This window comes from Rhineura floridana, chromosome 10 (genome assembly GCF_030035675.1).
Source record: "Rhineura floridana isolate rRhiFlo1 chromosome 10, rRhiFlo1.hap2, whole genome shotgun sequence".
NCBI lineage: Eukaryota > Metazoa > Chordata > Lepidosauria > Squamata > Rhineuridae > Rhineura > Rhineura floridana.
This window is the reverse complement of record NC_084489.1, coordinates 63,972,497-63,998,151: the sequence shown is the minus strand read 5'-3', so window position 1 is coordinate 63,998,151 and position 25,655 is coordinate 63,972,497. Positions and strand designations below refer to the sequence as shown.

At 39.4% G+C, this 25,655-nt stretch overlaps 3 protein-coding genes across 6 annotated transcripts in view; 2 read left to right on the top strand and 1 right to left on the bottom strand.

The window, feature by feature from the left end:
• The window catches only part of LOC133364849 (protein adenylyltransferase SelO-like), a 56,290-nt gene extending 36,864 nt beyond the window's left edge, over positions 1 to 19,426 (top strand). Inside the window, exons 14-20 of the mRNA XM_061585724.1 lie at positions 7,510 to 7,554; positions 7,652 to 7,733; positions 7,824 to 7,916; positions 10,799 to 10,878; positions 12,316 to 12,359; positions 15,197 to 15,276; positions 15,475 to 19,426. Coding sequence (XP_061441708.1) covers positions 7,510 to 7,554; positions 7,652 to 7,733; positions 7,824 to 7,916; positions 10,799 to 10,878; positions 12,316 to 12,359; positions 15,197 to 15,276; positions 15,475 to 15,597 — 547 coding nt within the window. The 3' untranslated portion in view covers positions 15,598 to 19,426. The remainder of the gene's footprint in view (positions 1 to 7,509; positions 7,555 to 7,651; positions 7,734 to 7,823; positions 7,917 to 10,798; positions 10,879 to 12,315; positions 12,360 to 15,196; positions 15,277 to 15,474) is intronic.
• On the top strand, positions 650 to 7,501 carry LOC133364848 (protein adenylyltransferase SelO-like). Its single transcript, XM_061585723.1, has 5 exons — positions 650 to 701; positions 2,057 to 2,129; positions 5,037 to 5,120; positions 5,657 to 5,786; positions 7,000 to 7,501. The coding sequence occupies exons 1-5, from the start codon at positions 678 to 680 to the stop codon at positions 7,007 to 7,009; spliced, it is 321 nt and encodes a 106-aa protein (XP_061441707.1). The 5' UTR covers positions 650 to 677; the 3' UTR covers positions 7,010 to 7,501.
• APBB1IP (amyloid beta precursor protein binding family B member 1 interacting protein) overlaps positions 16,593 to 25,655 on the bottom strand; it is a 64,247-nt gene continuing 55,184 nt past the window's right edge. For all 4 annotated transcript variants that reach the window (XM_061585716.1, XM_061585714.1, XM_061585715.1 and 1 more), the window contains 4 exons: positions 24,944 to 25,042; positions 23,654 to 23,771; positions 22,136 to 22,227; positions 16,593 to 18,150 (listed from right to left, as the gene is read on the bottom strand). In XM_061585716.1, coding sequence (XP_061441700.1) covers positions 17,590 to 18,150; positions 22,136 to 22,227; positions 23,654 to 23,771; positions 24,944 to 25,042 — 870 coding nt within the window. In that variant the 3' untranslated portion in view covers positions 16,593 to 17,589. The remainder of the gene's footprint in view (positions 18,151 to 22,135; positions 22,228 to 23,653; positions 23,772 to 24,943; positions 25,043 to 25,655) is intronic.

Genomic DNA, 25,655 nt, shown 5'->3' with positions numbered 1-25,655 from the left:
TCTGTAGTCCAAAAACACTCAAGTCCAGAAGACACTTGGCCAAATGGAACTTACTGAGCAGTTCTTTGGATTCTGACTATTTAATCATTCAGTTCTATATGGCTGGTTGCATGGAAGCAATAGTAGAAGGCTTGAAAATGTTCAAAAGCCAACGTAACAATTTGCCAGTTCTGTACAAACACTGAAAATTGCAACATACTTAGGTGCTGTCATTACATTTTTACATCACTGAACTGCAGGCATCTGGGTATTGACTCTCCCTTTTAATTAAAAAGCTCTAAAACCCGTCCTGTGATCCACCCTGATAAAAGATAAAAGTCTTATTTGAAAGAAACCCTGTGTGGTAAAGACTTAATATGGATTGGACTCTGCTATAGACAAAATGCTTCCTGATTAACGAGTGTGTATTTCCTATAACCCATTTTAGCTTTCACAGAAAGGCATATATATACATGCATAGGACATATTTATTTGCTTACGGCATTTATATACTGCTTAATCATTAGCATTTCGAAGTGGTGTATTTGTTGTAATTAAGTGATAGGTAGATACAATCTTAGAACAGAATCATCACTTCCATGTTGTTTCAGAGTTGTCTCTGATGGAAGAAATGTTTCATTTGTGATTTAGGTTGCTGCTAGACCTTTATCATAGGCGAACACTTTCCATCAATAAACATGAATGATCCAAATAGATATCTGGTAAGTTTATAAGACTTTGTGCTTCTGGGAATAGAACAACAAAAACGAAAATATATAATCTATAATTTTCTGGGTGTCAAACTGAAACTCTTCAAATTAAAAAGGAAACAAAATGTAGTGTGTGCTATTTACTGTAGAAATAATATATCAAGAACACAGAAGTGACACTGCCTCTGTCCAGGAGGTTTATAGTCTATGGCCCAAACCGGGCATGGTGTGGGTGTTGCGTGATCAGGATCCCCCATTTTTTTTCCTCATTAAAACCCACAGGTGGCTGCTTTGAAGACTGGGGAAGTGGCACTGGGGTAGAGTTTTTTAACCTTTTCCTCTGGCAATGTTTCCCAGTCTCCCCCCCCTCCAATCTGTTCTTAGTAGTCCTGAGACTGCAGAGCTGAAAGACAACACACTCTGACTTCTGCCATCAGCTGGGGGATCAAGGGCCACTAGGAGGCTGCACCTTGTGCTTGCCAGGAAGGATATTAGGGCAAAGGGGAAACCAACCTGACCCTATCCATTGACCCAAAGAGGATCAGCTACAGGAAGTTTGCTTCCACCTCTCCCTACTAGAAATAACATTCTGCTCCAACTGCCAGTTGCAGAGACAAGGGGAAAGGGCACTCTGGGCCTGTCAGTTGGCTGAGGAAGGACAAGAGACACCAATGCTATTCAAGCAAAAAACATTGGAAGGGGAAATCGGCATGGTCCAAACTAAACATAAATGTTTGTAGCTTACCGCTTCGTTCTGCCCTTGAAGAACTGATACTCTTCTCTTGCCTTTTCCCCCCACTCTTCTTCCCTTGTATGTCTTGTCCTATTTTAAGTTTATAAGTCTGATGGAATGGGCCTCTCTCTCTCTCTCTCTTCTCTCTCTCTCTCTCTCTCTCTCTCTCTCTTCTCTCTCTCTCTCTCTCTCATCTCTCATCTCTCTCTCTCTCTTCTCCTCTCTCTCTCTCTCATCTCTCTCTCTCTCTCTCTCTCTCTCTCTCTCTCTCTCTTAATTGATATGAGCTGCTTTGGAGACAATATCTGAAATGCAGGATAAAAAATATAGTTAGTAAGCAGCAAGCTCTGCAAGTGAAAACATACAGGCACTATATGAAGGTCTGATGCTGATGCTGCTTTATTATTTTAAAGCCACACCCACACACCCACACCCCCACACATACACACCCACACACACACACACACACATACACAGAGGGAGAACCTGATCAGTGAGCTCCCTCATCTTGTCTAAAATGAATTTAAGAATGTTAATTTTTGAATAACTTTTGTAAAATATGTTTGTATGTTTGACAGTGTTGTACCTTGTTTATGTTGATAAACTTCCAAGGTAAAACTGTGTTTGATTTCAGGACTTTTTCTCTAGAGTCGTATCTGAGACTGCACATCTGATTGCCTTGTGGATGTCAGTAGGCTTTGCTCATGGTGAGATACATTACTGCAGTGTTGTTGTTTTTGTGTGCCAAGGGTGTAAAATGTTTAGTTTCTTTTTTAAAAAATTGGTTTGGTGCACAAACGGATTATAGTATTTACCACCCACCATCCCAAAAGCCTACAAAGGAAGCTGCCTGGCCCATCCAGTACAGTCTAGGACAACAGACAGGGTTCGCTCCCAGCCTGACCTGGAGAAGCCAGGGACTGAACCTGAGACATTGTATATGCATGAGCTGTGTGCCCCAACCCTTTCCTACATCCTGACACCTGGCGGGCTCCTCATTACGTGCGCGTGCGAGAGAGAGAGAGAGGTTGAAAATGGCTAATCATGTGGATACCCCAGATTTACAGGGATTGGATGAATAAATCTAAATAATCCAATGTAAGTTAGTTGCTCATAGGGCTTCTTTGAAATCAGTGGGATTTAAGTTAGTCATCATGACTAACTTCTCACATTGATTTCAGTGGGGCTGTGAAAATTGGAGAAATACCAATAATTTAAGATATGCAGACGATACCATATTATTCGCAGAAACCAGTAATGATTTGAAACGACTGCTGATGAAAGTTAAAGAGGAAAGCACAAAAGCAGGACTACAGCTGAATGTCAAGAAGACTGAAGTAATGACAACAGAAAATTTATGTAACTTTAAAGTTGACAACGAGGATATTGAACTTGTCAAGGATTATCAATACCTCGGCACAGTCATTAACCAAAATGGAGACAAGAAATCAGAAGAAGACTAGGACTGGGGAGAGCAGCTATGAGAGAACTAGAAAAGGTCATCAAATACAAAAATGTATCACTGAATGCTAAAGTCAGGATCATTCAGACCATGGTATTCCTGATCACTATGTGTGGACGTGAAAGTAGGACATTGAAAAAAGTGGATAACAGAAAAATGAACTCATTTGAAATGTGGTATTGGAGGAGAGCTTTGTGGATACCATCGACTGCGAAAAAGACAAATAATTGGGTGTCAGAACAAATTAAACCAGAACTATCACTAGTAAAATGATGAAATTGAGGTTATCATACTTTGGATACATAATGACAAGACATGATTCACTAGAAAAGACAATAATGCTGGGAAAAACAGAAGAGAGTAGAAAAAGAGGAAGGCTAAACAAGAGATGGCTTGATTCCATAAAGGAAGTCACAGACCTGAACTTACAAGTTCTGAACAGGGTGATTCATGACAAATGCTATTGGGGGTCACTGATTCATAAGTCATAATCGACTTGGAGGCACATAACAACAACTAACTGCAACTAACTTTAAGCTGTTCATGATTAAGGAAAATACAACAAACCATGGCTATCTTGTTTTTAAAAAGAAACACCACCCCTTTTTACCTTTCTTCTTTCATGGTAAGGAAAAATGTCTCTTAGATAAAGAGATAGTACTTCAGCTTGGGTGCATTGCAAAAACTGTGCTGCTCATTCCATGGAGAACTCAGCATTACAGGAGACCCAGAGCTCCTACTGAAAATCTCATCCCTGTATTGAATTCTTCCCTCTCGTCTGGTATAATGTAGTAACACCTAGTCTGTCTTACGATGTCATGATATTATACACATCTGTGTCTTAAAATGCAGACTATTCCATTGGCCAAAAAGATGGCTTTGTGGCCAGGTTCCACAATGATACTTGAAGTACTGTTGCCACCACAATTTCTTCCAGAATTGTGCATTAGGATTATTCTTGATGCTCCTCAGGGCTCCGTAGTGGACGTCTATGTTTCGTCTTCCATTCCAAACTGCATGGTGCAGAGAGGTGGATGATCCTGCAGCACTTTGGCTAGGAAGGGAAGGAAGGGCTGTAGCTCGGTGGCAGAGCATCTGCTTTGCGTGCAAAAGGTCCCAGGTTCAGTCTTTGACACCTCCAGGTAGGACTGAAAGAGACACACACACCCCGGAAGCCTGTGGACAAAACTGAGCTCGGTGGACCAATGGCCTGACTGATAATAAGGCAGTTTTCTGTGTTGAAATCCCACTCTTGGTATGTATAAGGGAAACAGGCCAAGAAGTCTACTTCCCCATTTCCTTTGAGTCAGTTCATGGTCTTTCATAGATGCAGTAGGACCCCACTTCTCAGCGCCCCACTTTTGGCACGATCAGACTCCCGCTTGAGCTGATCGCGCCCAAGGAAGGGAAGATCTGATCTTCTCCTCCTCTGTTGCGATCAGCGGGTTAGGTTCCAGACCACCATGCTACAGCTGATCTGCTTTTTGGTGGTTTTTGCTTTCTGGCACGGGTCTGGAATCTAACCTGTATGAGTGGGGCCCTATTGTACTAGATGAGATATTATTTATTATTTATTGCATTGATATCCCATCTTTTCTCCAAGGGACTTAAGGTGGCATAGATGGTTCTCCCCCTCCTCATTTAATCCCCACAACATCCTTGTGAGGAAAGTTAGGCTGCGAGGCAGTGACTGACCCAAGGTCACCCAATGGGCTTCATGATCAAGTGGGGATTTCAGGTGCTAGTCCAACATTCACATTTCATTTCCAAGAAATCAGTGTTTTCTCAGAGATGACACTGTGCTGTTTTGATAGTGGTGTTGGTTGGAGTTGAGGCTGTTTTTATGATGCCTGTATGGTTTTGGTTTTGATTTATATATTTGTATTGCATATTGAGAGCCAGTGTGGTGTAGTGGTTAAGGTGTTGGACTACGACCTGGGTGACCTTCGGCCAGTCACTGCCTCTCAGCCTCATGAAAACCTTATTCATATGGTCGCCATAAGTCGGGATCGACTTGAAGGCAGTCCATTTTTTTATTGCATATTACTGTTTATTTTGTGTAGTGTGTTGTAAGCCATCCTGTGCTCTAGTGTGGAGGAAGGACATGGTACAAAAACTTTGAAATAAATAAATAAATCTTGTTTAATTTTAGGTGTGTGTAATACAGATAATTTCAGCCTGATATCCATTACTATAGATTATGGTCCATTTGGTTTTATGGACTCTTACAATCCAGGTAAGTTTAGCCTCAGTGAATGCAGAATTGTTTTCAGAATAAAAAATATTTAATCCTAAACAAATTATGGAATTTGAGTAGATCTGTATGTATGCAGTTTTTTTTCACAATGCGTTGCTCCTTTTGTTTCTGGGCTTTATACAGATTTGAGCAGGAGAAGTGTTAACAAGATTTGGAAAAAGGGGAGGGGAAAGGGCACCAAAACTGGAGTTAGAACAGGTGTAGTGACGGATCTTGCTGGCCACTGGAAGTACAATGAGTATACATTGAAGAAAAATGATGGTTTTGTTTTGCTTTTGAAATAAGAAAATAAGGTACTGCTAACAGTGTATTCTTGCCTTTGGCAAATATTAGACCTTGAGCTAGTCCAGTGTAAACTAATATCCTTGTGTTTAGAGAACTCTGGTTAAAATATTTTAGTGTCTACAGGACTTTGGTTAGTTGGAATCAATATGAAATATGAGTGTACTTAAATATGTTAAGGCTGATTGTTTATTCTGAATACTTTGCTGAACAAAAATACTACTTTGTTTCAGATTTTGTCCCAAACATGTCTGATGATGAAAGACAGTATAAAATAGGAAACCAGGCAAATATTGGGTTGTTTAATCTGAACAAGATGTTACAGGCTCTAAACCCATTACTGGATCCCAGACAAAAGCAGCTGTAAGTCTTAAAAGTGTCTTTGTGCTTAAAGGAGCTGGTGAGTGAGGCATACTTTAATGACCATATGTGCAAATCAAAAGAAAGGAGGTTTTTTGGAAGAAATTGTTTTGTAACTGTGCTTGCAAAAAAGAAAAGAGGACTTTTTTATGATGCCTGTACATGAGTGGTAAACTGTGTACATCAGCATAGGGGTTTTTCATAAACTGGGCTGTAGTATTGCTGCTGTCAGCCAAACTGGAAAGACAAAACAGAAATATTGGAATGCCAGGCAAATCCAGGAGGACATTTTCATGTGGAAGGTTGTCGGCTATAGTTTTGAGAGCTAAAAGGGAAAGAGGTATTTTGAGCTACAGTATCTTCCTACATTATGTGGTTGAAAAAATTGCTTTCCATTTGCAATGTTGCATTGGTTTTTCTAAGAAGAAAAACCCAGCTGGCCCAGGTACAGTGAGATGCCACTGTGTGGTGCACTTTGCACCCCTTGTGTCAACGCATTAATGCTTTTGAAGGGGATTTCTGCAGAAAGTCTCTTGCTATTTTTTTAAAAAAATCCCTGCTCCTACCTTCTGAATTTCCCTCCCAAGAGACATGTGGTTAGCCCTTTAGTTACAGTAATCTACAACTGAAATGCACCTGTTTCAAAGCACAATTTATATGTTTTTTGGACATGGTGTTTTCTTGTTTTGGAAATGGTTTTATACTGGCTGGAATATTTTAATGTATTTTTTGTATTTTAAAGTTTTATGATGTTTGTTATAGCACAATTCTATAACATACTATACTTTATTATTGTGTCTGTATGGTTATATTACTGTTTGTCACCTTGGATGGACATGGTCTAGAAAGGCAGCTTAGAAATGTTTTAAATAAATAAAATAGATAATATTCTATAGCAAATCCCTTAGGTTCCACCAGTCTCGCCATAGGAAATTGGACATATATTGTGGGAATTTGGATTGGAAGTGCAAAGTAATTGTATAATTTGCTGATTATTATTAGACACTTTTCAGGATGGGGTAGTCACATAATATGTGATCAGTAGACATCTTGATGAAGTTGAATTGTTACATTGGGTTATAAGGTGACAATGAGCCAGTTTGGTGGGCATAACAATGGTTTATTAAACTGGGTGTAAGCATTGGGCCTGTGCTCATTCTCCCCTCCCCTTATACCATAGCATGCTAACATTAGCCTTGATTTCTTTAAACTACAGGGAACTGTGATTTACTAACCAGGATCTTAAACCATGACACTGAAGAACTGACATGGAGATAGACGCATACAAATCCATATTTCATCCCTGGCTCACTTAACTATGGTTTTAGTAAGGTGGAAATGTTATATTCAGACTGGACCAGTGTCTGCTTTTTACTTTAGTTTTGTGGTATTACTTCTGTTAGTGAACAGGCTTAGTCCCAGAGGTGATGTGATTCAAGCTAACATGGACAACAAGCAACACAAACTCTGGCATTGCCTAACTTATGTGTACTAGATCTTGCCATATAAAATTATTATATACTCTTGCAATTATATAACAGTGGAACAACAAATTAAATGTGAAAGGAATCTACTGCATTGCTTGGAAATTATGCAAAGAAAAAGAAAGCAGAACTTATTTGCAAAATAGCATGTTTTCCTTCAGGCTAACAATACAACATTTCTGATTTGTTAAAAATAATTACAAAACAGTTTTGCTGCAGCATTTGACATTTTCTCTTAATAGAGCTTCTCAGATACTTGAGGAATACCCTAAACAGTATTATAAATGGTATGTAATTGTTGAAACCCATAACGTCCACATTTAAACTATTTCTAAGATGTTGCTAGTTTTGTAATGTTAATGCATTTATTTCCTTAACCTTCAGCTTCACAGAACTGTTCAAAGCAAAACTAGGTCTCTTAGGTGACACTGAGGATGATAACTACTTGATTGCTTTCCTTCTAAAAGTGAGTTTTTTTCCTTGGTTAAATATTTGAACTGCGGTTTGTCAGAGTACAAAAGGGTAACACTGACACATGTCTGGTAATGTTTATTAGCTCATGGAAGATACAAAAGCGGATTTTAGAATGACTTTTCGGCAGCTCAGTGAGATTTCACAAGACCTGTTGAAGGACTTCAGCATCCCTAAGGTACTGATGTATTGTGTTTGAGGACACATGTGAACAGTCTCAACCTGAATAGCTCAGAATGACATTAAGAGAAAATATTCTTTTAAGATTAAATTGTGAAAGTAGGATTGGTTGGAGAATAAAACTAAAATTACGTGCAAGACAGGTGAAAATGACTGGTTGGATACTGGTTGCTTTTTGTTTGTTTTGGGAAGAAAAAAATGGCTGAGCTTAATAAATCAGATGCATGTTCCATTGTGGACCAGTTTTCAGTCTCTGTTTCCATAGCAGCATAGCATGCAGGAATCTGATAGGTTTCTAAGACAGAAGCCAAGCAGTAGGAAAAAAATATTTGAAATGACAACTATTGCAAAGAATCCCAAAGGGTTTGACAACTTACCTTTGTTAGCCCATTCTGATCCCATAATCTGGTAGCATGTTTCCATTAAGACGTTTTGCATGGTTTGGGTCCACTATGTACTGCCTCACCTTATCTTTTATTCCACTGACCCAGTCCAAAGCTATTTGTGCATTCACCTCCATGCTAGATGGGTGGCTACAATAGAACACACAGAAGAGAGCAAACTCTGAGTATCAAAGTCAGAACTGTGGCAATTGTTTGCCTATTTTATTGGTGGGAAGAGATAGATTTTTGGGCCCTCGTGGACTGTTGGGGCACATGTTGTCCCAGCACTTCCGTTTCTGTGTATCTACAGGGTATCCAGTTTCATGTAAACCCGGAATTAAGTCTGTGCAACCTGGGAACATGTCTAAACCTAATTTCTACATCCAGCCTGGCATGTTATCTGAGCCATTGAACAAACTCACTGTCATTGATGGCATCAAAGATGGAGCTTTTAATTGAAGGAAAGCACTAACCCTGAGGCTCACTTCCAGATGATGAGCTATGAGATGTCGTATGTGATACCCTGTACTGTTAAAAAATGACCAATTTTTAAATTAGGATTTATATATAAAGAGAGAAAAATAAACATAGCTGATACCTTTTTGTGTGCAAATAATTTGCCAGTGGCAAGCTATTTTCCCTTGCAGATAGTTCTTATTTATTTTCAGAGAGAATTAATGGCCAAAATCCAGCCCAGATATTGCAAGAATCATAAATCAATCCATCTTCCCTGCAGGAAGTACTGCTTCTGCCAAAACCAGCATGTTTTCCATTCATATATCCCCAAACAATAGCCTTGTATGCTTTCCTTCCACTTACAGGCAGGTTTCCAAAATACTTGTTCCATATTCTGATGAACTATTTTTGCCAGCATGTGGCTTTTGCCCAGTGATTTGATCCCATGGGTTATAATACAAGCAGAAATCAAAGTTCCTGACCCTAAGGAGCAGATTATCTTACCATGCCATTTGTTTTGCTAAATGAGATCTCATCTCTTCTTTAAAGCTTGAATTACGAATGGAAATGTGATGAATGTTGATTAACAATAGCCTACAATTTTGCAGACTGTCAGCCATATGCAATACGTGGATTTCAATGTATGACATACAGGCAACAAGAACTGTCTCTTCTGGTCTCTCCCCCCTCCCCTCCCCTCCCCCCAGTTAACTGTTGTCCTACCAACCGTAGGAACACACAAATACTTTGGAGATAACCAGTGACACTTTTATAAAAGAAAGTTAGAAATTGTACCCTTTCTGGACTAACATGATTAGCATGGCAAGTAGAAAACTTTCCTGGTTGGCTCTTCATAAGTCTCTTAAGATCTTGTAAAGTATTCATGGGTTCATATCCCAGTCTGCGTCTGTGTTAGAATTGCTTTTAATATGTTTTCTTTAATAATATGTTTTTAACCCTTTTTTAAAAAATAAGATGTTTTTAAAGCTTTTTTTAAAAAATGTGTTTAACGTTTTGTTTTAATGTATTTTAAGGTCTTTTATGATGTTTTAAAGTGTTTTTAGCGTTTCTGTTTGCTGCCCTGGGCTCCTGCTGGAAGGGTGGGATATAAATCAAATAATAAATAAATAAATATTACAATCGATGGGTAGACAACTTTCCTGATACTTAAAATACAATTTATAACAAGGCAGCTCTTTTCAAGTGGCTCTTTTGGCTATTTATTTTGCTTACTGTTGCTTGAGATACAGGAACTGAGTCAAGGAGCCCAGAAATATATACAGAAATTGTTTTGGGTTTTTTTACCTCATGCTGATGGAAGGGAACTGAGCATTTCGTGGAGGCTGGAGCTAGATCTTCAGCAGTAAACATGGTTTCCCATACTGTGTTTGCTCAAATGAGCAAACTAGGAGATTGATTGTGCATGCATATTTGCAGACAAGAAATGTTAGGCAGGTAATCATTTAGCCCTCCCCCATTTTTCCTCTGCAACTCCTCCCCCTTTCAGCACATGTGTGGCAAATGTGGCTTGGGGAAAAGCAGCTGGGAGGAGGGATTGCAAGCATTGAGTAGGGAAATGGGTTGGCAGCCTTTTCACACCTGCTGCTTCTCACCTGCAGTACTCTTGGGTCCTTTTGGGCCCCTCCCCCTGCTCCTTCCCCACCACCCACTTTGCTTGCTTCAGCAACAAAAGGATCGGGAATCCTATGTTTGTTACTGAATATTTAGTTCCACACTGAGAGTGCACATATGCTCACACAGCTTTGGCTATGTATGCCCATTTTCTCTGGGAGGAGGAGAAGGGATATGTGGCTGACTTGACCACCTACACCATATAGTGCATCTTCTGGTTCTTGGCCTTATAAAGGTTGTAGCTGTATAGCTCACAGTGCTAGAAACCTTGTGCAGTACTGTTATCGATTATCAGGAATATTTGTGGAGAATATCACTTCTATATGTTACCCATAGTGTTGTATGTTATCCAGTGATGTGTGTTTTATTATTGTTAAGTAAAATTATGTAATCAATTATTTCCATGTAGGAATTTTGGGCTCTGCAAGATGTGGCTAAACACAAGTTCTTTTCGAGTTGGGTTGATTTGTACCTCTTGAGGTTAAAAAGGTAAATAAATATAGTCGTGGACATTTAAAATGACTGCAAATGTATGTTGAAGAAGAGGGAAAGAAATATCCCTGGACTCTCCCCCTCTCAAGGTCAGAACAATTCTGCAGCTAAAATTGGCACTCATCTTTATATAATAGCTAGACATTAGCATTTAAGAAAAGGCTAACCCTAAAACGCGTTTGTCTTGTGTGAAAATAATGTGATTCTGTTCTTTTAAAGTGACTATAAAACTGAACAATATCTCCATCAGGTCCTGCTCCTTAACTGAAAGTTTGTCTCAGGTCATTACTTTTGTTTTTCCCGGGCTTTGCAACAAAAATATATAAATTCAATCCAAGTTAATGTAACAAAAATAAATTAAATTAAGCAAACTAAGTTATTATATGAGATTGTTGAAAGGCTGAGAGGTGGGGTAGTGCAAGGTAATAAAATCATACCTGAGGGACTAACCTTTTCTCTTTGCCATTGTATCCTTGAAGCTCCAGGTAGGACTCAAGAAGACTCCAGTCTGAAATCCTGCTGCTTTCAGTTGTCCTATCAGTGTACCGAGATAGATTGATCAATGGCCTAACTCTGTATAAGGCAGTTTCCCATGTTCTACTGAGAATACCCTTTGGTCTATCTATACCATTCGTCAAATCCATTTATTTATTAAATTTATGTCCTGCCCTTCCTCCCAGAAGGAGCCCAGGGTGGGAAGGAAGGACTTTCTTCGTGGCGATTAATATGATTTCTTTCTGCCCAGATTTACTTGTCTGAGCATTTTCCTCCCCCCAAATATTTTTCTGAGTGGCATTTCAGTGGGCAGTGCATGTGGAAGTGTATGCTTTGTGTTTTAAGTGTTAGTATTATTTTGAGACTTCTGAATGAAGTAGACTAAATATCTAAACCAGTAGTTTCTCTGGGGACATTCCATGTTCTTCAAGGATTCTGGTCATGAAGAATATAAAGCATAATTGTTGTGAAACCTGGGTGAACTATAAAATGCTTTTGTCCATTCAAGTGTAAGTGCGAATACTTTATTAATGTCTTGGGGGAAAAGAGCAGGACCAACTGGCATGTAGGTGTATTGGTTAAATGTAGAATTGTAGACATGGGACGGAGGCAATCAGATGTAACAATCTCTACTTAATAAACCATGATTTATTAAGAATGGAGCTTTGTCAAGTTTTGTATCCTTGTTAATAAGCCAAGCTTAAACTTTAGTTTCCCAGTTCAGATGTAATATGCAATGTGATTTAAACAAACAATAGAATCCTCAAGGCTGGTGCACAAAGGGGAAGGTCAAGGACGAAGTGTATGCCACAATGCTTGGTTTCAGTTTAATAAAACATGGTTTATCAACCTGAGATAAATAGGTTTGAACCAGTCCAGAGCAGAAAGCAAGAGGCACAAACTAAACTTCATGACTTGTGTTTTCTGTGTACTATATAGAAACACGGGTGATTCTGACTCCGAGCGAAGCAGAAGAATGACCAGTGAGTGAGTCAACAATTGTTCTTTTTCTCAATAATTTACATAGACCATTTTTCCCCCAATGATCATTTAACTGAGGTGACATTACATTCGGCTTCCGAACACCTGAAAGTGGACTCTTGCGATTTTCACACACTGAGAATATACACTCCCTCCACTTTGCACCCATGTTGAAAAATGTCATGTGTGCAGTAGACATCAGGCTGTAGCTTAGTATGCTATTACATCACACATGCTGTAGATGAGTTTCCCTAAATGCCCAACTCTGCTGGGCTGTGCCTAACAAACCAATGGTTCCTTTCTTTGAGCTCTTTTGAGGTAGAAAGAGGCACCAGTTTCAGAAAAGTAGAGCAGTTTCACTGAAACCTGCCTCAGTAGTGCAGCAGTATAGATCAGGTGTGGGGAAACTTTGGCCCTCCAGCTGTTGGTGAACTACAACCCCCATCAGACCTAGCAATTATGGCCAATGGCCAGGGATGATAGGAGTTATAGTTCAGCAATAGATGGAAAGCCAAAGGTTCCCCACACCTGTTACAGCTGATGACTTTCATCTTGCTGTGTTCACCCTACTGTTGCCAGTTTTCTCTTCTGTGCTAGGCTTTGTAATTATTATTAAAACCGATCTAGTGAAACTGGTAAAGAGCTCTGCCTAGAGCACCACTACCAGACACTGTGCTGGGTGGACAAATGATCTGATTTGGTACATGGCAGTTCTTTACAACTTCATCGCTGGAGTCCCTAAGCCTGAATAGCTCCGGATTTTCTGCACCATCCACTCCCATTGGCTAATGGTGGTAAACGTTAGGGATTGTTTATTTATCTGAGTGGCACTTTGAAGCATTTGGGAAACTAACCTTGAAAAGGAAGGCCTCAAATAGCTATAATTATGCTGCAACTATATGTCTCTATTCGTACTGCTAACCGATATCACATATTAAAAAAATGATTTGCCTTTCATCACCAACATTCATTAATCCACCCTACTGGTCTTCAAAGAGTAACAGGATTTAGAACACAAATAATTTGGCAAGCACAATCAGGTATATATTGTCATATATTAATGACATTAATCTGGCAGAACTGCAGCCTCTGTCTGGCATTTATTTTTCATTCCTTGTTGGAAGCATACAATTATTACTGCATTCAGCTTAATGTCAGCATTTTACATTGGTTTATTTTGGGGAACAATTGGTGGCTGAAATTTTAATCTGCTTTACTCAGTTCAGTGTTGAACAGTGAAATCTTATACTTGTCTACCAGAAATAAGCCCCTTGAGTTGAATAGGACTTACTCCCAGGAAAATGTGTGTAAGATTGCAGCTGAAGTTGCTTTTTTATGTTAATGCTATGTGTGACAATTCTGTTAGATATTTTTAGAAGTTTTGTCTAAGCCTTCCCCCCCCCACAACTTTCAAATAGTCCCACAACACGGGGGGACATCCTGCCCTTATACACCTAGAAAAACCTAGATGAAGGAAGATCACTTAAAAAAAAAAAAGGTTAAATGTATGTGTTCAGTACACTTATGTACCATCATTCTCCCAAGCATTCAGTGCAGTCTAGTTTGTGATAATGGCTGCATGCTAATGGTATAAAAGAGAAAAATTGGAGATGGAAGGAGAAAATAAGCAAATTCAGGTACCCAATTACATTGACTTGGGCTGTTTTCCTTTAAAAAGTGTACCAAGACTGTATTTTCAAGCATATCCTTTTCAGGTTGTATTTTTAGGAATGTATCTTCTTACCTAGAACATAGTTAAAATGGTTGTTGTTGTTTTTTTAATGAGGCCAATTAGAACAGAACTAATGTTTAGCTACAAGCATATATACCTTCAATGCCCAGGCTAGAGATAACAGAGCAGCTAAATACTGCAAATTAATTTTGTGCAGTCTTCAACTGCTTTAGTGAAATACGGTAGGATTTGAGTAATGATGCCGATTTAATCTGAAAACATTATTTTGATCACTGATTCCCATAAAGAGGGAAACTGATATTGATGCTGAGATTGCTGCATTTAAATACAGAGGAAAATGACAACCTGTCCCAATGTTATCAACCTGGCACTTGAAAATTAAAGCCTCTGTCTGTAAGAATTTATATGGATCCCACAATTCAGTGTAAACTTCTTTATTGTTGAGCATTTTTTCTTCTGACAGATAGGTAACGGGTCAGTGGTTTGGCAGTTTCGTCTAACTTCTGTTTACTAAACCTAATCAGCTTAAGACATGTGGGGGGGGGATATGGCTGTTACAAAGCCCTCCCCAGAAGCTGTAACAAAACTTTGTGATTTAAGTTTCTTCCAAACTTCTGTTAATGTAACAACATGGACATTCCTGAGTGCCTCACTCTTCATGTTGGGCCACTTTCAAACTTCTCTTTCTCTGATAAGTTTCCAACAGTGGGAAAACAAAAGATACATTCCTTTGCTTAAAGAACGGGTCATCTGTGCTACTTTTAAAAAGTAATGTTTATGTAAGAATCAAATAACCAGGAACTGTGGGCTTGAGGATGAAAGGGGCCTGTCATAAATTGTCCTCTTTTTTAATATTTCAAACTCAGGAAAACTTGGGTAACACTTTCCCCCCCACTAGTGCAGGAGTAAGTTGAGTTCTGCTAGCTCAGGTAATATTGTGCTTAATTGTTGACACTTGGACAGTGGAATTTTGGTGAATAGTAAGCTTGAATTTTTCTTCCTGTTTAACGTCCAGTTCTTTCAAAATCTTAATTACATTCTTATATCAGCACTAAGAAAAGATGTGGATGTCAGTGTAATAAGTATTAAGTAAAAAGCCCCTGCTAATTTTTACAAATGCAAATGGGTTCTTCTTTTTGGTTACAGATATAAATCCTAGATATGTGCTCAGAAACTGGATGGCAGAGTCAGCTGCCCAAAAGGCGGAAAGGAATGATTTTTCTGAGGTAAAATGTTAATTATGTGGTATCTTGCTTTACCTTCTTTATGGTGAAGAAGCTAGTGACATTCATGGAGTAAGCACTAGAAGCGTAAGCACTAGAAACAGTGAGTGGCAAAACTGCTTAATTGTGGCTTGCATAGAAAAGTGCAGAAAAGTTTTCTGTAGTTTTGTCTCTGATTTTTTTAAATTGTTTTACTTTCAGATCCACCTCCTTCAGCAGGTTTTGCAACACCCCTTTCAAGTGCAGACAGTGGCTGAGAGAACTGGTTATGCACAACGCCCCCCTGCTTGGGCCAAAGACATTAAAGTCAGCTGTTCATCTTGATGAAAAGAACCTGAAATGAAGATTACATGAAGACATGCACAGCTTTCAAATAAGACCAAAGAACAGTGGAGGGACACAATTAGAATTTTTGTCAGTCATGTGCTCAGTTGCTTGTTCTGTTGTGTCATTAAGTGGCTCCATTCTCCACTTCCTCTTTTACGATCCTTCTTGTCCTGTTTTGACTGCATCCCCTGTAAGCCCAGTTATTGAACAATGTTAGCCAACCACCTCTATCTTTCTATAAGGCCAGTTGCCCTGTCAGATCAGTGTTGTCTGCATTTCCTGTAGTGTGCATTTCTCATTCTCAAATTAGGTATGCTAGAGGCTTCGATTTGGTCCACATTTCAAATTAGCTTGTCTGATTTGGACTTCCCAGAATAAATACATGAATTGGAACAAAGTTATCCCCTTTTTTCCACACTTCCCCAAATGTTGAAATGCAGTTCTCAGCTTAAAAAAGGAGAAAGTACCAAAATGTGTAGAAAAATGCTTATCTTTAGGGTAAAATACATACAAAAACAATGTGGCTTTCCATGTGGTGAAAAAAATTGCAATTGATACAGAAATAAGGTGGAACAGAATTCTGAATGAACGCATGCAAAACTGACAGATACTGATCTATCCATCTTTACCTTGAGCTACTGTTACCAGAAGCAGAGTCCAGCTTTCCCTTCCCTTCTCCTTGCTGTTTTAATTACCTTGCAACCAACACTACTTGCTATTGCTGTGCCACAATTATTGGAATTGCTTGCAACTCTGTGATTTTTTTTAAAGAGGCACTCAAAATTCTAGTCTAAAAGGCAGTAGAGTCTGCATTTTGAAGATTTTATACAAAACCAGGACACAAGATAATTAGAACTTTAAGTATAAAGGTCTAAGCTAAACATTTGAGAAGGAAGGCATCCACCATTCCAAAGAATGCCTCAGATGTATGTGTGCTACATGCTTAAAACAAACAGTAGTATTTGTTCATTAACTTTGACACTAGCATGAAGACACAGAAGAGGCTTTTATTCAGGTGCTGGCAGTGAGTACTATCAAAACTGAACATTAGAGGATTAAGGTGAATCATAAATGACAAAAGATGTGTAGGAAGGCACAAATTATTTAAAATATTCATATAATTATGAGGTCTTAGACAAATACCTTTAGGTGTCACTTAAAGACAATTGCTAACTTGGTAGATGTGGGAGGAAAAACTGAAACATGTATCTTCAAGCTAGCACTAAATCGGATAAATAACCCCGGATATCACCTGCAGATATTATTACTGAAAACATTTCGTTTGGGCGTTTCTGCTTCAGAACCATTGAGGAAACAGGTGTGGTATATTGTGGTCAGAACAACATGTGAATAATAAAGCCTCAAATGGCCCTTCTCACTTTTTTTTCTAAATAGGGGAAGCGAAATGCTAGGTCCTGACTAACGTTTCTAATAGTACTAGCTGTTCAATAAAAGGGGGGGAGGGTAGGAATTGTTGAGATAGCTATTGCTGCAGCTGTTGTAGTGCTGTTTTCAGAGCTCCATTTCTTATTTTTGCAAAGCGCATCAGCCTATGCCTGTCCATAGAGCTGCCAAGGCCTTGTGTAGGACAAGAACAGACTGTGCAATTCACACATGCTGCCCAGGGGAAAATCTGATTAAATAGGATTTCCCCTTCAATAAATTAGTCAACCTTTAATTTGATACAAGCCTCTTTGATCACTTTTGCCAGATCGAATAGGGCTACTGTTTGGGAATCTGCCTTCCCTGGGAACACTTCCGCTGCTTCTAGTAATGCTCTTTAGCCTTGAACCAGGAACATGGGAAGCCACCGTCTCAACAAGCCTGTGGGAAAAGCAGCCCATCACTTCAGGATATGTTGGAATGACATTCTCTAGCATATTTTCCTTTGGACCACCAGAAACAGCTCTGGACAATTTCTCCAGACCATCCTCACCCTGATCTCCCACAACTAAAACAACACCCTAATATTTCTTTAAACTACTTGATTCATGATGTGTCACCCCTTTTCTTTTGTAATGCCCTCATTAAATCAGACATTAAATCTCCTCCTTGTCCACCTACATCCCCCCTTGGAAATGGCTCACTTTGTCGATGCCCTCCTGCCTGCCCAGCACTTTCTTCTTTTCTTTTAGGAGGAGGTGGAGGCTTCTTTCTGATTGGTGGAGGCATAGCAGGGGCAGAGACCGAGGGAGGAGGTGGTGGCAGCAGTTCTGGTGTACCAGTGCTCACAGCAAAGCAAGGTGGTGGGAGAGGAATAAAATCAGGAGGATCTTCATAATATTCAGGTGGTGGTGGTGGCGGCAAGTATTCCAACTCAGGGGGTGGCAGTATCGATTCAGGGGGTGGTGGAAATTCTGCTGGATCTGATGAAGCAGTTGTGTTTCCTCTTTCATTGGGGGGTAGGTACAATGAAGCAGTAACAGCAGAAGACAGTCTTTGAGGAGGGGGTGGTGGCTGTAGCCCACCAGGTTTACGGAGCTGTTTCAACTGTGGCATTATAGATGGTGGTGCTTGACTGGTGTCAAAAATGCTGTCTGATTTCTTAACCTTTAAAAAAAAAAAGGAAACAATTTTCAATATGAATGGTGAATGGAAAAGAGAGACCACAGGTCCAGCAGGACTTTATTTATTTATTGTATTTATATATCGCCCCATAGCCGAAGCTCTCCGGGCATTTACTTACTTAATTATGTCTGCTACAGGGAGAATACATAACACAGGATGCACACTGGTGCTCCATCTGCTGTTCAGTTAAGAACCAATAAAAATAGATGCTTTCTAAAACTACCAGCTGGTTTTGACAAAACCAGAAAATTTAAAAGGTCTCCCTCATATTCTCAACTCCTGTCTGTAAGTAAATGTAAATGCTAATAATGTCAAATTAGATTATCAGCATTTCCCATTTGACATAGGGACATTTGGCACAGGTACTATTTGTAGTTATATCCATATTTCCCATCTCAGGCCTGTTTCTTGATGAATGTGAAACTGCAAGGAGTCTTAACAAAAAGAACCTCTGAACAGTTTACCAGAAAATGCTATGTTTCCTCTAATGTTCCAGAACTTGAATCAATCGCCAATTTTCATTTCAGTGGCATAAAAATTTGAATTTTTTTATACTTTTCTGTTTTTATAGTACAAATTCACTAAGAACTGCCCCCTCAATAAATCAGTGCTGAGCTGATGAACTGAAAACAGGCTGTATCCTTTTAAGACCTTTCTCATCACATCAGTGAGGCAGTGCAATCCTATTGGGGTTAGGGGAGGAAGACAGTGCAGATGAACTGCCAAACCCTAAGCCCTGTGCAAGGGTGTGCGTTGTTTTTTTCCTCTTTTGGCTGTTGGCAGATTTTTTTCCCTTAAGATTTTTCTCTTCCAGTAGGAAAATAAGTTGCCCCAGGTCCAGCATATCCCCTCCCCCATTTGGGGGGCATGTTGGGATAATAGATAGATTCAAAGCCTACCCCAATTTGTCCCCAGCAAGCCCCTGGATGCTCTCCTAGAGACCACAGGATTGCACCCTTAATGTATTTGTACAGTATTTTTTAATACATAAAATGAGTAATTATTCTATGTCTCAATAGCATATTGTTTTTACAGCTGGCATAAAAATTGGTGTTGGGGACGCACAAGTAAAATAAGCGGGGGGACAGGCACTTGGATGAAAGCTGATGCATGATTAAAGTGAATACCAGTTTCATAAGATATGCTTTATTACTTTTAAGTTATTTTTTGAAGAACTGTAAGTTAGTAATGATGTGTGATTTATCTGAAACGGATCTATCAACTGCCAATTTTAGGTTACCTAACCCTGTTAAATCAATTCAAGCTACAGAAAATGTAACATTGAAGTATAAAATACTTTTGAAACTTCTGATATTTCTTTTTTATTCATTAGCCTGATTGCCATGCTTAAATGAAATCAGTACAGGTGGGATAATGCAGAACATAATCAGAAACAAGTGTTAAAGATTAAAGAGGCATGACCACCAGACACAAGTTGTGTTACATTTTATATTACTTTTATTACTTGGCTACATTTGCACACTGCTCCCAAATGGGAGAAAAGTGCACCCCACCAGCCCTGTATCTATGAAGGGATTTACTTCATAGGAATTTTAACTATAAGCCCTTTTTAGAATTTGAGGTGTTACAAAAGGAAAACCGGATGTGCTTGTCCTTGGAAAAATTGGGATTCATCAAGAAATACAGCCATGAGATAAAAGCTCCCATGGCAGTAATCCCTCTTCATTCTTTCCTGTAAGCCCAAATAAAGGGATCAGGCATAAGCATTATGGTAGCAACCAATCCCCACTTTCTCACAGGAGAAAGCATGCGGCCAGGGCTGGAATAAGATATTTTGCTGCCAGAGGTGAAGGGCAAGATAGTTTTATTCCCCCCCCCAAATTCTCTGTACAGAAGCTGAGCAGACTGGCAGCTGAATCTTGTCTTCCGCCTCAACTAAAGCAGCAGGCTAATTTAGGGGGTGCAGGACAGGCTGTGTGACACAGACAAGTCCGTCTTTCAACATCTTGCCACTGATCCCCGCCACCTCCAGCATCTGCTGCCTGATGTGCCTGGCTCACTCTGCCAAATACTAGGGTTGGCCCTGCATACAACTGCTATGGCACACAGCGGTTATTTCCTTGGCTTGTAAACATAGTGTAGTCTCCTAATAGATCTGAGGCGCATTTGCTACTTTAGCTCTAGCAAGTAATATATTACTTCATTGAACTAGACTCAAAGCCTATATTCTATTCTCTTTAGCCTTGGGAGCGGTAGCAGAATTATTAGACAATCAGTGCACTAAAAAGACCTGTACACAGAGTGGGTAATACCTTCTGTATCTCCCCTAGTCTGAACTTATACATGGTGTACACAAGCGCTGGTGATTGGGAATTAGCCTTGACTATGTTCTGCCAGGAGCAAGTTGATTACTATACATTTTCTTCCTTTTGTACTAATCACAGTCACTTTCTCCTTTACATTCTTTTATAACATGAGATGCCTGGGATGTTTTAACCTCTAGCCACACGCTGTACACAAGCGGAACAGAGAGATAAAATGTTTGATCTCTTCCAAAGCATTTGTCACATAAGTTAAATGAAAACGACATGTAGGCTAACAGTTCATTAGGTAAATATTTGTGCTGGCAGAATACTGGGGGAGCTCGCCTTCCCCTTGTATTTGCTAGACTATGTTCTGAAGATGAATAGAGACCAGTTGGCAATGTAATACGTATGCTCTCCTTTCATTTCTAGTTGGCAGCTGGTAGCTGTTAAAGGTTACCATGTAAGCATAACTCTTTTAACTGATTTCTAAGCACTTCCTGTTTGTATTCATCTGTGGAACCGTTTCTGTGCTGATCAAAAACTCAAGTCCCATTCCACTTACATTGAGCAGATGCACAGAAAAAGGATAAAACCTAAGTGGAAAGCATTCCTTCAGTGTAGTTAGATGTAGCACAATTAACCAAGGCAGGGTATTTAAGTGACAAACCTATCTGGGGTGCCGCAAAATTTATCTTGTGTACACCTCTAGTTCCTGATTCATTTACATGGGCTTTGGCATGGGTGCTACAAGCACCAAAATGAAGAGTGGGCAGGATAGGATACTAGGGTATCTCAAAGACAACAGTCTCCCATTTTTGTTGGTGTATGAATTGCAACCCTAGTTCTTATTCCTTCATATTTAACTTTTTTATTTATTTAAAGCATTTATACCCAGCTCTTCAGCTAGAGAAGATAGCAGAGCTGCTTATAAATCAATAAAATAATAGAGTCCCCCACCCTCAGGCTTAAAATCTAAGAAGGTATAACACCAAAAAAGGGGGGGAAGGAAATCAAGCAAACTCAGGCACCAAAATCTTAGATGTTATAAAGTTCTTACATATATTGTGGCCATTTTTCAAGCAGCTAGCCAGTAGTGTATAAAATCTGGCAGCCTAAATTTTCAACTTCAGTACCCTAATTCAGTTGTCACTAATTCCTCCAAAATGCCTTCAGTAAGTTTAGATTTGCTCTATGTTCACAAGTATCAGTGAGCCAGGGCTTAAAGCATTGGCTTAAACGCTACAAAAGATTGTGCATGTCAGATTATCAAAGCCCTCTTCAGACAAATGGAAACAAGGATACCAAACATCATGAAACTGATAACAATAACCCTGGCAAGATCCAATTCCAGACCTTACCTGGGCTCCCAGGCTGGTTGAGTCAACAATGTGGCTTTAGACTGGGGGAAATTCACCACCCAACCACTTCACTACTCAAGATAGACCCAAAAAGGTACGTATATGTGTGTGCATGTATGTAAAAAAAAAAGGATTGACACCCTGCCCCAAGGTACAGCACCTTTCATGTATACTGCAAACAGGAACAAGGGCTATGGATGTTTGGTGTGGATGTCTGCAGCAGGGAAGCTCACGTGCATAGATTTCTATTCAATCTGGAAGTATGATCAGAGTTCCACCTTGCATGGACTATGTTTGTATTCATGTTAATAATGAACTGATACTGATAAGTTTAATTTGTACCTTTGGCATCTCAGTAGGTTTCCTAGTCTCTGGAGGGTCTGCAGTAGTGAGGGTCATGTTGTTGGGGATCTGCCCATTTGCATGAGCACTACCTATGATTCGCAATAAAAGAAAAAGCACAGGCTTGCAAAACTCAACCAAATTTAAGTGAACAAAGATTTAAAAATCTTCTCATTATGAATCAAAGTAACATAGTGATCTCCATATGCTATTAGAGCACCCTTTGAACAGTTTTGTATGCTGTTTATGTTTTCTAAAGAGCTGCAAATAACATGTTACACTCCTAGCAAACTAAACAAGAGAAAACAGACAAGAAGAAATCTCTGTGGTTTAAACTTGAATAACAGTCAAGTCCAGGAAAGGTTTATGTGAACTTGTTCAGTTGGCCCCGAGTGTTAAATTTCATTAACCAGTTTAGTCTAGGTAGGATATCCAGAAGTAGTTTTTGTACTTCAACTTCTAGTTCACCTTTTTCAATTGTTGAACTGACAGAGAAGTGAAAAAGAAATCTGTTTAAACCAGAATTCTTCAACTTTGGGTCTCCAGATGTCGTAGGATTCCATCTCCCATCATCCCCGGCCAGCTTAGGCAATGATGGGAGTTGTCCCAACAACAGCTGGGGACCCAAAGTTAAAGAAAGCTGAGTCAAGCTTTATCTACAATGCAATGCAGAAAAAAATTCAAGAACCTGTGTCCCTGTGGTACACTTCAGGGGCTGCCAGTGTGTAAATAAAATGGATACAGGCCCTTCACGTGATGACATTTAGACTATTTTCATAACGCCCCACCTCCTAGTCATAATATCCACCTCCTTTCATTATCAGAACCTTTTTTTCCTTTGAACCAATTATATGTGCTGATTCTGCACAAATAGACCCTTTTGCCACATGCAACATCTTTAGTTAATTTTTTTTCTGGGCGGAGGGGAAGGTCTAGGTTTCTGACAAATCCATGGAGGATAGTTCTGTCAACAAGTATTAGCCATAATGGCTATTTAGGACCACCATGTTCTGAGGCAATGAGTTACTGAATACCACAACAGTGGGAAAGGGCTGCTGCCTCCTAAGTCCTGTTTGTGAGTTTCCCAGAGGCATTTGGTTGCCTACTGTGGGAAGCAGCATGCTGGACTTAGATCAGGATGGGGAACCTGCAGCCCTCCAGATGTTGGATTACAACTCCCACCACTCCTAATTGTTGGCTGTTGAACATCATTTCCACCCACCTTACACAGAAGCAACTCAGAAAAGTCAGGGGACTTTTAAAAGTAATTTAAAAGGGTCTGCTGTCAAGGAATGAGGGTGGAGATCAAAAATCCCACTGGGCATACCAAAGGATGAGCAGACCTAAAGCAGCTCTTTCTATCCTGATGGACGTGTTCAAAGATCAGTACAGCAACTAGAGGCCGACTGAACTGAATTAAATGCATCTAGGAGTGTTGGTATACAGTCCTATACATGATGCTCTTCCACATAACATACACACACGCACACATATATACAATTCAATATATAGCAATACCTTTTGAAGATGATCCCACAGCAGTGGTCGATTCAGCATTCCCTAGCTTTGTCAGTCGAGAAGCTAAGCCGGCCTTCTGCACTGCGCAAATGTAGTTATCATACAATGTCTTGCCATACTGGGAAAATAAGCACATATTTTATCCTGTATCTGAAAATGACCACCAATATCCCTGAAAAAACTCTTTCACCTTAAAGGAATAAAAATACACTTTTGTGCTTTCTCATATTTCAATTAATACAATTAACCCTACACAAAGATATTCCTCCAACATATAGTTACAATGTTGTACCACACATCTAGGATAAACTTCAGTACTCTAAATCCACAAGTACAAGGACTTGGAAAAACTCATGTTGGAGTAGATGGGCAGGGGTCTAAGATCCAACACATTTATAAAACCATATTTTGTTGAGTTCAGAGATTACTTGCAGCCCATTCAATTTGATAGAGGTGTTTTATAAACCAGCCTAAGCCCACTTCAAACCATTGGTTTACAAAGGCTTAAATTTAGACATGCTGGATGAACTTACTTGTGATCTAGTCAATCCTATTTTATTTATTTATATAAGAATTTCTACCCCCCTCTTCTAATGCATATACATAATTCAGGGTGGATGAAAATCAGAGTATCATAATAAACTGCAGTGGAAGCTGGTCTGTTAGGGCAGCCAGGGCTTAGCCCTACCGAGTGAAGTATCTTGCTATTACACATTTGCACCTTATCAGAAATGTGGAGAAACAGGGTGGTAGTGGTAGTAGTAAGTAGTAGTAGTAGTGGTAGTTCTTACCACTTAGCAAGATCATGCAGATAAATGGCTTGCTAGGTGGTTGCAAGCACACCATGATGATAAATTTATCACCTGAATTCACCCACTGGCAGTATACAGTCTATCCATAAGTTGGTGTATGCTGCAAACAGGAATAGCCACCTTCACCAGATAGGCATCCTGATCCAGTGGGTAGGTACAAATATAACTACGCATGAAGCACTTTACAATCTTCATCTTGTTTTCCTCACTGCAATCTTGTGAGTTAGTTCACCATTATTCATATTTTCCCAGGGATTCAGGAGACTTGTCCACATCATGTCCCACAATATAATTAAATTTGCATCTGTATTAATTTATGTTTTCATAAATGCTTACCCATTGTTTGCCCATAGTTTACTTTTGAAGAAACAAGAGTTACTTTTGTCCAATGTGCAAAATTAACCAATGATACATATAAACTTTTTCATTGCTTTAAAAAATAGCCATGTGGACTGGGACCACATCTTGCTCCTCTCACCTTTGCAATTCTTATACCAGTTACCCATTGATGTAGAATCTGCCGGTCATCACAGCACAAATATCTGATATAGTGAGACTCCTTCTGTATCTGGGGATGCTGGGAAAAATAATAATTTCAACAGATTTTTAATGGTAAAAGGTGGAAAGAATTTATGGTCTTAAATGAGCAGGAAACAAATCAGACATGCATCTTTGAACAAGTCACAAAATGCTACACATCAGAATGCTTTTGATTATAAACATTTGTGCTGCAAGTTTCAAAGTGTTTTTTTAAAGGAGACATCTGTTGGGTGGAAGCTTAGCTTGAAACAGCCTACAACATGGATTCCAGCTAAGTATATTTGAGGCCTGTCATGGCTCTCAGCTTAGCACTCAGTGTGTAAATGAGAGTCCCCACTGTGGATTGTCACCTGGCAGTTGTACAAACTGGAATTTATACAAACTGAAGGGAACATATCTGCGATTTCCAGGAAGCATGCACATTTTTGCGAAGCATACACAGTAATCTCTGCTTCTTTGGGATTTCCATCTTTCTATTTAGGATCTGGTGTCATCTTGCATCCACATGTACCCTGCTTCTGGTATATCTTCGCACACATTAACAAAAAAAACCACACAAGTCAATCTCTGTCCCCATTATCATCACGGCCATGTGTGTTAATTTTTGATGTTGTCATGTGTTAATTATAAAGTAAAACCTTGTGCGGGGT

Coding starts and splice junctions, on each gene's coding strand:
- LOC133364848 (XM_061585723.1), top strand. CDS start 678: ATGAATGATCCAAATAGATATCTG. Junction 2,130..5,036: donor GTCAGTAGGCTTTGCTCATG/GTGAGATACATT, acceptor GTTTAATTTTAG/GTGTGTGTAATACAGATAAT. Junction 5,121..5,656: donor TATGGACTCTTACAATCCAG/GTAAGTTTAGCC, acceptor ACTTTGTTTCAG/ATTTTGTCCCAAACATGTCT.